At 45.8% G+C, this 12498-nt stretch overlaps 1 protein-coding gene across 1 annotated transcript in view; it reads left to right on the top strand.

The window, feature by feature from the left end:
* The window catches only part of LOC130192996 (multiple epidermal growth factor-like domains protein 11), a 72987-nt gene that overhangs the window by 51623 nt on the left and 8866 nt on the right, over nt 1-12498 (top strand). The window contains exons 14-20 of the mRNA XM_056413267.1: nt 178-324; nt 1121-1255; nt 4113-4241; nt 7738-7866; nt 9133-9261; nt 9675-9803; nt 10231-10464. Coding sequence (XP_056269242.1) covers nt 178-324; nt 1121-1255; nt 4113-4241; nt 7738-7866; nt 9133-9261; nt 9675-9803; nt 10231-10464 — 1032 coding nt within the window. The remainder of the gene's footprint in view (nt 1-177; nt 325-1120; nt 1256-4112; nt 4242-7737; nt 7867-9132; nt 9262-9674; nt 9804-10230; nt 10465-12498) is intronic.

The following is a 12498-nucleotide window of genomic DNA, read 5'->3' as shown; positions in this document are numbered from 1 at the left end:
TATATATCTTTATTTTTTGATCATTCTCTCCTCTTCAAGTTCAAGTGACACATCTGAAAGTCTGTGAAGTCAGTTTGACTCGCTTAAGAAGCCGAGAACTGAGAACACAGCCCCGAGCTGAAGGTGTGTGTGTGTGTGTGTGTGTGTGTGTGTGTGTGTGTGTGTGTGTGTGTGCAGGTGTGCACTGTGACAGTGTGTGTGAGGAGGGTCTCTGGGGTCCCAACTGCTCCTCCAGCTGCACCTGTGAGAACGGAGGCTCCTGCTCCCTGGAGGACGGCAGCTGTGTGTGTGCACCGGGCTACCGCGGCACCACCTGCAGACGAGGTACACACACACACACACACACACACACACACACATAAGAGAAGAGACGACAGGCAGAAAATATATACTGTGTGTATATATATATATTTATATATTATATATATAATATTTTATTTTATATTCTAGATATAAATATATTTAGATATTATATTGTATATAATATATTCCATTTCCATTATCCAAACCGCTTAGATATTATTTACAAAATATATTTATACTGTCTATAAATATATACACATAACATTTTATATAATATATATAATGTATATATATTTTATACATATTGTTCCTATATATAAATAATGTATATATACATACCTATATATATCAGTTATTTTTTGAATGAATATTTATATATAATTTTTTATTATATATATATACTGTATATATATACAGGACTGTCTCAGAAAATTAGAATATTGTGATAAAGTTCTTTATTTTCTGTAATGCAATTAAAAAATATTAAATATTAAAAGAATAAAAGGCTTGCAATATTTCAGTTGATTTGTAATGAATCCAGAATGCATGACATTTTTGTTTTTTTAATTGCATTACAGAAAATAAAGAACTTTATCACAATATTCTAATTTTCTGAGACAGTCCTGTATATCAGTTATATTTAGAATCAATATTTATATATCATTTTTTATTGTGTATATATATATATACACAGGTACATGGAGGATATTGCCTATATTACATATACGGTTTCTAAACTTAAATTGAGACTTCGTGCACCTTGAAATCTATTATTCAAATGATGTGTGTTTGTGTATGTGTGTGTGTGTGTGTGCAGCGTGTTCTCCTGGTTTCTATGGTAACCGCTGCACTCAGTCCTGCCCCCAGTGCGTCCACAGTGAGGGGGCGTGTCACCACGTCAGCGGCCAATGCCAATGTCTGTCCGGCTTCTCGGGCTCGCTCTGCAACCAAGGTCAGCCGCCCCAACACACACCCCCAACACACACACACACGCCGTGTTTGTGCGTCGGCCTCGAGAACAAAAACAACAACTACAAGCCTCTCTGGAGGAACAACAAGTAAACAACAACAACCCCTCGTGGCTGTTGGCCTCTTTACTGAAGGACTGTGAAGCAGCTGCACCGCCGAGACAACGGCAGGAAATCATCAAAGGACGAGCCTCCAGCACCCTGGGAGGAGAGTGAAATATTCATCCTCATTAAACATGAAGACGGCCTCGAGGTCACCGGGCCGTAAATCAGACGGCGTGCCGGTCGAACGCCCGAGGAGCCACGCAAGCTTCCTGAGGACGAGCTAACGGAGTCATCTATAATAAAGAAATAATAAGAACTATGTTCATAATTATAAAACAACATGGAAACAACCAACACAAAGGTTACTTCAATGAAGCTCTGCAGATGTACCCGCGGCGATCAATTATACTTTCTTTAGTTTTAATTTCATTCAGAAGCGCAAAGCCATCTTTCTTTAATTAACTAATAATTTCTTAATTCGTATTAAGGCGCAATCTATATGGATTCACGAAGACGCTGCAGGGCGAACATTTTAGATTTATCCTAGAGAACGCCGAAGCTTTACGAGTCGGTAGGTAACACCCGGCTAATGGGGAGAACCCGCAAATGAAGGCCGAACATTGTGTCCAACACCCGGCTAACGGGGAGAACCTTCTAATGAAGGCCGAACATTGTGTCCAACACCCGGCTAACGGGGAGAACCTTCTCATGAAGGCTGTACATTGTGTAACAGGTGAACAAGTAATGTAAAAATAATCTACGTATATATGTGCATATATATAATTAACTTATGGTACCTAAACTTCAACACGAGGAGGAAACAGCAGCACACGTTGATGTCATTTTAATACACTGTAATATTTAATGAAGTTAGTTTTATGAAGACTTTTAACTGAATAAATTCACTTATTACAGTTAAAAACAAACTCAAACTAAATATAACGCAGAAGACGAGCGGCTTGTTCTCTCTCTTAATTGGCAATAATCAAAACAGCCCAGAGCACATTAATATATGATGTCTGCATCTCATTATTTTAACACTGTAACTACATTTAGGGATCTGAACGTAAAGAAGAAGAGTTTTGCGTCCTGAAGGGAAATGGTGAGCATTTCCCTAAAATGATTAACAAACTTGTTTTTCTGCGTCGGGACAATCCGCCGCGATGCGTCACTCTGTTTGATATCAGAAGGATGTTTCATGAACCTTGAGGGGAAAAAAAGAAAAAGTAAATCAAATGAAAGATAAATTCATCAATAATAGTTTTATAGAGAAGGCCGCTGGTGTTCCCGTCCACCGAGTGCGTCACTTCTGAGAAGAGAGACCTTCCATTCCTCTTGAATCAAAAATCCTTTAAATTATCATCTCAAGTTATTATTATTGAGACCTTTCATTTTATTCTAAAAACAGGTTTTCGCGTCTCTTCTGAACTCGGCCATCGTAGTTGGAAAAGTGCCAATTGGAACATAATTGATCAATTATTTTCTTTCAAATTAAGAATGATTTAATAATTAAGGTGCATAAAAGCTTCTGAGGAGGAATTTAATGACGCATTTTATAACGTGGAACAAAACGTTACAACATCTTCAGCTTGTTTAATTGATTTAAGTATATTTTATTGTCAGTATATTTTATTGTTAGTATATTTTATTGTTAGTATATTTTATTGTTAGTATATTTTATTGTTCATATATTTTATTGTTAGTATATGTTATTGTTCATATATTTTATTGTCAGTATATTTTATTGTTAGTATATTTTATTGTTCGTATATTTTATTGTTAGTATATTTTATTGTTCATATATTTTATTGCCAGTATATTTTATTGTTAGTATATTTTATTGTTAGTATATTTTTTTGTTAGTACATTTTATTGTCAGTATATTTTATTGTTAGAATATTTTGTTGTTTATTTATTGTTCTCAAGTAAGCTTTCGATTGATTGATTGATTGATTGATTGATTTCACTCGTAAGTATTTCTACACCGTGATATCTGTAGGACTCTGGTGATGTTATCATGACTCACAGTAATCTATATTTTTTACATTTAATATCTGTGTTATGAGGACCAGGTGATCCGGCTGCTCTTCACTAATCATCTCTAAAGTTACAGAGTCCTTGAACGCCTCCTGATCAGCTAGTGGCTAGTTATATAGTCTGGGCTTGTATATGTATAAACATAATATTCAGAATTATTTCCCCCAGCTGTACACCTGAACGCATCAACGGCACAACACAAGTCCACCCTGTTCTTCCTCATGAGGGGAAACTTCACCTCCGGGGGAACTGGCTGGTTTTTCACCAATTTAGTTTTTCCAATCCGGTTGAATTCAACAGTTTGTAGATCTCTGAAGGAATAACTCTGTCCTCCCTCATCCAGTTCTGCAGCTTTAATGTATAGAGGACACCTTCTGTCTGGGCTAAATAATAAGAACGCTGCGTCTTTGTTCCAACGCATTCGGACGCTCTCTGGAAACCCGCCGCTGACCCTCGCGAGGCGTTCAGGGCTCTGCAGCTGGCCTGGGTTCATGTCCTCCTCCGACATTCAGATGAACTATGTGACATCGTGGGTGTTTCTCTAGATCTCTGATCATGTGACTTTGTAAACAACCAAACAGTGTTTTAGACCAACAGGAGGATAGCTAGCAACGTTAGCTAGCAACATTAGCTAGTAACGTTAGCACGGAGAACCAGCGGAGAATTTAAGTTATATTAGATCCATTTTTCTTTTGTGCTGATCCGATCTGTGTGTGTGTGTGTGTGTGTGTGTGTGTGTGTGTGCGCGCGTGTCCACAGTGTGTCCAGGTGGGAGGTTCGGTAAAGCGTGTGCAGAGCCGTGCTCCTGCACCAACAACAGCACGTGTAACCACATCGACGGCTCCTGTCAGTGCTTCCCGGGATGGATCGGAGGGAACTGCTCCAAGCGTAAGACATTCATCACGTCATCTCTCAGCACTCATCCACCACGGACCAATCAGAGGTAACTCAGGACGATCGTGGGTCAATCAGAGGCCAGTAGGGCTCATCATGAAACAACAGAGGCCACTAGGGGCTCATCATGAACCAATCAGAGGCCACTAGGGCTCATCATGAACCAATCAGAGGCCACTAGGGGCTCATCGTGTACCAACAGAGGCCACTAGGGGCTCATCATGAACCAATCAGAGGCCACTAGGGCTCATCATGAACCAACAGAGGCCACTAGGGGCTCATCATGAACCAATCAGAGGCCACTAGGGCTCATCATGAACCAATCAGAGGCCACTAGGGCTCATCATGTACCAACAGAGGCCACTAGGGCTCATCATGAACCAATCAGAGGCCACTAGGGGCTCATCATGAACCAATCAGAGGCCACTAGGGCTCATCATGAACCAATCAGATGCCACTAGGGCTCATCATGTACCAACAGAGGCCACTAGGGGCTCATCATGAACCAATCAGAGGCCACTAGGGCTCATCATGAACCAACAGAGGCCACTAGGGGCTCATCATGAACCAATCAGAGGCCACTAGGGCTCATCATGAACCAATCAGAGGCCACTAGGGCTCATCATGAACCAATCAGAGGCCACTAGGGCTCATCATGAACCAACAGAGGCCACTAGGGGCTCATCATGAACCAATCAGAGGCCACTAGGGCTCATCATGAACCAATCAGAGGCCACTAGGGCTCATCATGTACCAACAGAGGCCACTAGGGGCTCATCATGAACCAATCAGAGGCCACTAGGGCTCATCATGAACCAATCAGAGGCCACTAGGGCTCATCATGAACCAATCAGAGGCCACTAGGGCTCATCATGTACCAATCAGAGGCCACTAGGGCTCATCATGAACCAATCAGAGGCCACTAGGGCTCATCATGAACCAACAGAGGCCACTAGGGCTCATCATGAACCAATCAGAGGCCACTAGGGCTCATCATGAACCAATTAGAGGCCACTAGGGCTCATCATGAACCAATCAGAGGCCACTAGGGCTCATCATGTACCAACAGAGGCCACTAGGGCTCATCATGAACCAATCAGAGGCCACTAGGGCTCATCATGAACCAATCAGAGGCCACTAGGGCTCATCATGTACCAACAGAGGCCACTAGGGGCTCATCATGAACCAATCAGAGGCCACTAGGGCTCATCATGAACCAATCAGAGGCCACTAGGGCTCATCATGTACCAACAGAGGCCACTAGGGCTCATCATGTACCAACAGAGGCCACTAGGGCCGATCATGAACCAATTAGAAGCCACTAGGGCTCATCATGAACCAATCAGAGGCCACTAGGGTTCATCATGTACCAACAGAGGCCACTAGGGGCTTATCATGAACCAATCAGAGGCCACTAGGGCCGATCATGAACCAACAGAGGCCACTAGGGCCGATCATGAACCAATTAGAGGCCACTAGGGCTCATCATGAACCAATTATAGGCCACTAGGGCTCATCATGAACCAATTAGAGGCCACTAGGGCTCATCATGAACCAATCAGAGGCCACTAGGGCTCATCATGAACCAATTAGAGGCCACTAGGGCTCATCATGAACCAATCAGAGGCCACTAGGGCTCATCATGAACCAATCAGAGGCCAGTAGGGCTCATCATGTACCAACAGAGGCCACTAGGGCTGATCATGAACCAATCAGAGGCCACTAGGGCTCATCATGAACCAATTAGAGGCCACTAGGGCCGATCATGAACCAATCAGAGGCCACTAGGCTCATTGTGAACCAATCAGAGGCCACTAGGGCTGATCATGAACCAATCAGAGGCCACTAGGCTCATCGTGAACCAATCAGAGGCCACTAGGGCTCATCATGAACCAATCAGAGGCCAGTAGGGCTCATCATGAACCAATCAGAGGTCACAAGGGCCGATCATGAACCAATCAGAGGCCACTAGGGCCGATCATGAACCAATCAGAGGCCACTAGGGCTGATCATGAACCAATCAGAGGCCACTAGGCTCATCGTGAACCAATCAGAGGCCACTAGAGCTCATCATGAACAAATCAGAGGCCAGTAGGGCTCATCATGAACCAATTAGAGGTCACAAGGGCCGATCATGAACCAATCAGAGGCCACAGGGCTCATCATGAACCAATTAGAGGCCACTAGGGCTCATCATGAACCAATCAGAGGCCAGTAGGGCTCATCATGAACCAATCAGAGGTCACAAGGGCCGATCATGAACCAATCAGAGGCCACTAGGGCTGATCATGAACCAATCAGAGGCCACTAGGGCTGATCATGAACCAATCAGAGGCCACTAGGCTCATCGTGAACCAATCAGAGGCCACTAGGGCTCATCATGAACAAATCAGAGGCCAGTAGGGCTCATCATGAACCAATTAGAGGTCACAAGGGCCGATCATGAACCAATCAGAGGCCACAGGGCTCATCATGAACCAATTAGAGGCCACTAGGGCTCATCATGAACCAATTAGAGGCCACTAGGGCTCATCATGAACCAATCAGAGGCCACTAGGGCTCATCATGAACCAATCAGAGGCCACTAGGGCTCATCATGAACCAATCAGAGGCCACTAGGGCTCATCATGTACCAACAGAGGCCACTAGGGGCTTATCATGAACCAATCAGAGGCCACTAGGGCCGATCATGAACCAATTAGAGGCCACTAGGGCTCATCATGAACCAATCAGAGGCCACTAGGGCTCATCATGTACCAACAGAGGCCACTAGGGGCTCATCATGAACCAATCAGAGGCCACTAGGGCTCATCATGAACCAATCAGAGGCCACTAGGGCTCATCATGTACCAACAGAGGCCACTAGGGGCTCATCATGAACCAATCAGAGGCCACTAGGGCTCATCATGAACCAATCAGAGGCCACTAGGGCTCATCATGTACCAACAGAGGCCACTAGGGCTCATCATGTACCAACAGAGGCCACTAGGGCCGATCATGAACCAATCAGAGGCCACTAGGCTGATCATGAACCAATCAGAGGCCACTAGGCTCATCGTGAACCAATCAGAGGCCACTAGGGCTCATCATGAACCAATCAGAGGCCAGTAGGGCTCATCATGAACCAATCAGAGGCCACTAGGGCCGATCATGAACCAATTAGAGGCCACTAGGGCCGATCATGAACCAATCAGAGGCCACTAGGGCCGATCGTGAACCAATCAGAGGCCATTAGGGGCTCATCGTGAACCAATCAGAGGCCACGAAGACCGATCATGAACCAATCAGAGGCCACTAGGGAGGGGAAGAAAACAAATTAAACGAGAGCCAATTATCCATCTGACATTGAACTGCTTCTGCAATCACCTCATCACTTGTTAAGCTAATGAAGGCACAGCACGTCCTGTCCTCCAGCCGGTCCTCAGGATGTGTGTGTGTGTGTGTGTGTGTGTGTGTGTGTGTGTGTGTGTGTGTGTGTGTGTCTTAACAGCGTGTCCTCAGGGCTCTTGGGGTCCGGACTGCATCCACACATGTAACTGTCACAACGGAGCCGAGTGCAGCGCCACAGACGGAGAGTGTGACTGCAGCTCTGGGTGGACGGGACTGTTCTGCACTCAGCGTAGGTACACACACACACACACACACACACACACATCCAAGGGGTACACTCTGGCTGCTGTGAGAGCTCATCATCGATTGGCTCTCACTTCTTGCTCCTCTTAGGGACGAATGTCTCATTCTTGCACTTCCTTCTAGTGGCAGATACAACACACTGCATCCTTGGAGACATTCCTTCCTTCCTTCTTTAGAGTCCTTCCTACCTTAGAGTCCTTCCTCCTCTCCTTCATCATGGTTCAGTTTGGTCTGTGTTCTCTGATAGATAAAACAGGTCAGTGAACGCCCCTCTGGTGGATCTTGAGGACTCTACACATGAAGTCATGTGACTAGAGTCTTCAGGAGTTTCTGTTGTTTAAATCTGCCGACGATGCAAAGCGGATTTGGTTTAATCCTCGTGACCAGTGGCAGAGCAGATCCTCGTGACCAATGGCAGAGCAGATCCTCGTGACCAATGGCAGAGCAGATCCTGGTGACCAATGGCAGAGCAGATCCTCGTGACCAGTGGCAGAGCAGATCCTCGTGACCAGTGGCAGAGCAGATCCTCGTGACCAATGGCAGAGCAGATCCTGGTGACCAATGGCAGAGCAGATCCTCGTGACCAGTGGCAGAGCAGATCCTCGTGACCAGTGGCAGAGCAGATCCTCGTGACCAATGGCAGAGCAGATCCTGGTGACCAATGGCAGAGCAGATCCTCGTGACCAGTGGCAGAGCAGATCCTCGTGACCAGTGGCAGAGCAGATCCTCGTGACCAATGGCAGAGCAGATCCTCGTGACCAGTGGCAGAGCAGATCCTCGTGACCAATGGCAGAGCAGATCCTCGTGACCAGTGGCAGAGCAGATCCTCGTGACCAATGGCAGAGCAGATCCTCGTGACCAGTGGCAGAGCAGATCCTCGTGACCAATGGCAGAGCAGATCCTCGTGACCAGTGGCAGAGCAGATCCTTGTGACCAATGGCAGAGCAGATCCTCGTGACCAGTGGCAGAGCAGATCCTCGTGACCAGTGGCAGAGCAGATCCTCGTGACCAATGGCAGAGCAGATCCTCGTGACCAATGGCAGAGCAGATCCTCGTGACCAGTGGCAGAGCAGATCCTCGTGACCAATGGCAGAGCAGATCCTCGTGACCAATGGCAGAGCAGATCCTCGTGACCAGTGGCAGAGCAGATCCTCGTGACCAGTGGCAGAGCAGATCCTCGTGACCAGTGGCAGGGCCGCGGCTCGTCTCCAGACCCTGAAGCCTCTTTGTCGTGTGCTGTGTTTCTCTGCAGGATGCCCTCCTGGTTTCTATGGCGACCGCTGTGCCGAGGTGTGCCGCTGTCAGAACGGGGCGAACTGCGACCACGTGGGCGGAGCCTGCTCCTGCCGGACGGGCTTCATCGGGCTCAGCTGCGAGCTCAGTGAGTGGACTGTCCAAAATACTCAGAATCATCCTATTTAGACAAAATACCCTTTTATGGAATAAATACATCGGTTGTATATTTTATGATCATTATATGTGTTTTGAGATATAAATATTACAAAACCCACACCGGGAATTTAAGCTTCATAGCAGCAGAACAACATTCACTGCATAGGTACAAGGATAATCTGATGCTTATTTACTTACTTACTAACTCTTTTACTTACTTTATTTACTTAATTATTTACTTATTTACATATTTAGTACTTACTGATTTATTTACTAACTTACTTATTTTATTTATTACTTGATTAATTATTTACTTATTTACTTACTTACATGCCTATTATGATGTCAATAATAATAAATATAATATAAATATATATTTATATATAACTTCTTTGTCTCCAGAGTGTCCTGCGGGGACGTTCGGCTACGGCTGCCAGCAGCTCTGTGAGTGCATGAACAACGGAACCTGTGACTACGTGACGGGAACCTGCTACTGCAGCACCGGATACAAGGGGATCCGCTGTGACCAGGGTGAGGGGGGGCAACACTACCACGTTAGTCCACAGGGGGCGCCAGAACCAACACTACCACATTAGTCCACAGGGGGCGCCAGAACCAACGCTACCACTTTAGTCCACAGGGGGCGCCAGAACCAACACTACCACTTTAGTCCACAGGGGGCGCCAGAACCAACACTACCACTTTAGTCCACAGGGGGCGCCAGAACCAACGCTACCACTTTAGTCCACAGGGGGCAACAGAACCAACACTACCACTTTAGTCCACAGGGGGCACCAGAACCAACACTACCACGTTAGTCCACAGGGGGCGCCAGAACCAACACTACCACGTTAGTCCACAGGGGGCGCCAGAACCAACACCACATAACAGTTCCTCCCAGCAGCGTTCATTTGAGGAAGTTTTGCCTCAGGTTCACCTGTTCACCTGGTCCCCTCAGCGGCTCTGATGATGGAGGAACTGAACCCCTACACCAAGATCAGCCCGGCTCTGGCCACCGAGCGCCAGTCGGCCGGCGCCGTCCTGGGCATCGTCTTCCTGCTGCTGCTCATCACGGCCATGTTGGGCCTGGCGGTCTGGTTCCGCTACCGGCAGAGAGAGAAAGGCCAGCCGGTGCCGAGCGTCACCTTCACGCCGGCCCTGCACGTCAACGCCGCCGACTACTCGCTCTCAGGTAAAGACGTCCGACTCTCTGGGGGCTCTGCTTCCTCCCCCAGGTGCAGACCGGACCACCTGAACCATGGCCAGAACTTCTTCTGTATTCATTCTGTTGGTCTATATCATGTGTGTGTGGGGGGTGGGGGGGTTCCTTGTGTCTACCTTTACCTTCTATGAGCATGACGGGTGAAGCAGGTAAGGACTGAAGTTCCTCCTCTTGATTCCAGCTGGAGTTCCTTTTCTCTGAGGAGGCCTCACTAAATGTGGGGCACTATGGTACTCCAAGCTCTCTAGTGGGGTAACATGGTACTACAAGCTCTCTAGTGGGGTGATATGGTACTACAAGCTCTCTAGTGGGGTAACATGGTACTCCAAGCTCTCTAGTGGGGTAACATGGTACTACAAGCTCTCTAGTGGGGTGATATGGTACTACAAGCTCTCTAGTGGGGTAACATGGTACTACACGCTCTCTAGTGGGGTAATATGGTACTACAAGCTCTCTAGTGGGGTAACATGGTACTACAAGCTCTCTAGTGGGGTAATATGGTACTACAAGCTCTCTTGTGGTGTGATATGGTACTACAAGCTCTCTAGTGGGGTAATATGGTACTACAAGCCCTCTAGTGGGGTAATATGGTACTACAAGCCCTCTAGTGGGGTAATATGGTGCTACAAGCTCTCTAGTGGGGTAATATGGTACTACAAGCTCTCTAGTGGGGTAACATGGTACTACAAGCTCTCTAGTGGGGTAATATGGTACTACAAGCTCTCTAGTGGGGTAATATGGTACTACAAGCCCTCTAGTGGGGTAATATGGTACTACAAGCCCTCTAGTGGGGTAATATGGTACTACAAGCTCTCTAGTGGGGTAATATGGTACGACAAGCTCTCTAGTGGGGTAATATGGTACTACAAGCTCTCTAGTGGGGTAATATGGTACTACAAGCCCTCTAGTGGGGTAACATGGTACTACAAGCTCTCTAGTGGGGTAACATGGTACTACAAGCTCTCTAGTGGGGTAATATGGTACGACAAGCTCTCTAGTGGGGTAACATGGTACTACAAGCTCTCTAGTGGGGTAACATGGTACTACAAGCCCTCTAGTGGGGTAACATGGTACTACAAGCTCTCTAGTGGGGTAACATGGTACTACAAGCTCTCTAGTGGGGTAATGTGGTACTACAAGCTCTCCAGTGGGGTAATATGGTACTACAGGCTCTCTAGTGGGGTAATATGGTACTACAAGCTCTCTAGTGGGGTAACATGGTACTACATACTCTCTAGTGGGGTAACATGGTACTACAAGCTCTCTAGTGGGGTAACATGGTACTACAAGCTCTCTAGTGTTGTGATATGGTACTACAAGCTCTCTAGTGGAGTAATATGGTACTACAAGCTCTCTAGTGTTGTGATATGATACTACAAGCTCTCTAGTGGAGTAATATGGTACTACAAGCTCTCTAGTGTTGTGATATGATACTACAAGCTCTCTAGTGGAGTAATATGGTACTACAAGCTCTCTAGTGTTGTGATATGGTACTACAAGCTCTCTAGTGGTGTAATATGGTACTACAAGCTCTCTAGTGGGGTAATATGGTACTACAAGCTCTCTAGTGTTGTGATATGATACTACAAGCTCTCTAGTGGAGTAATGTGGTACTACAAGCTCTCTAGTGGTGTAATATGGTACTACAAGCTCTCTAGTGGTGTAATATGGTACTACAAGCTCTCTAGTGTTGTGATATGATACTACAAGCTCTCTAGTGGAGTAATATGGTACTACAAGCTCTCTAGTTTCAAGTTTCAAGTTTCAAGTTTTTATTGTCACATCCCCTTTTATACAAGTATAATCGGTTTGTGAAATTCTTATGTGCAAAACACCCGACAGCAGTAGCAGACTAAAAAAAGAATAAGAATGAGAATAAACTATACAATATCCACACAAAAAAAGAAGAAAGTATTAACAATATATATATAAAACAATGTAATAGAATATACATCATGACAATATATATATATAAAACAATGTAATAAAATATACACTTTTTTG

This window comes from Pseudoliparis swirei, chromosome 4 (assembly GCF_029220125.1).
Source record: "Pseudoliparis swirei isolate HS2019 ecotype Mariana Trench chromosome 4, NWPU_hadal_v1, whole genome shotgun sequence".
Classification (NCBI taxonomy): domain Eukaryota; kingdom Metazoa; phylum Chordata; class Actinopteri; order Perciformes; family Liparidae; genus Pseudoliparis; species Pseudoliparis swirei.
Note: the sequence above shows the minus strand (reverse complement) of the source record. Positions and strands in the feature narration are given on the sequence as shown.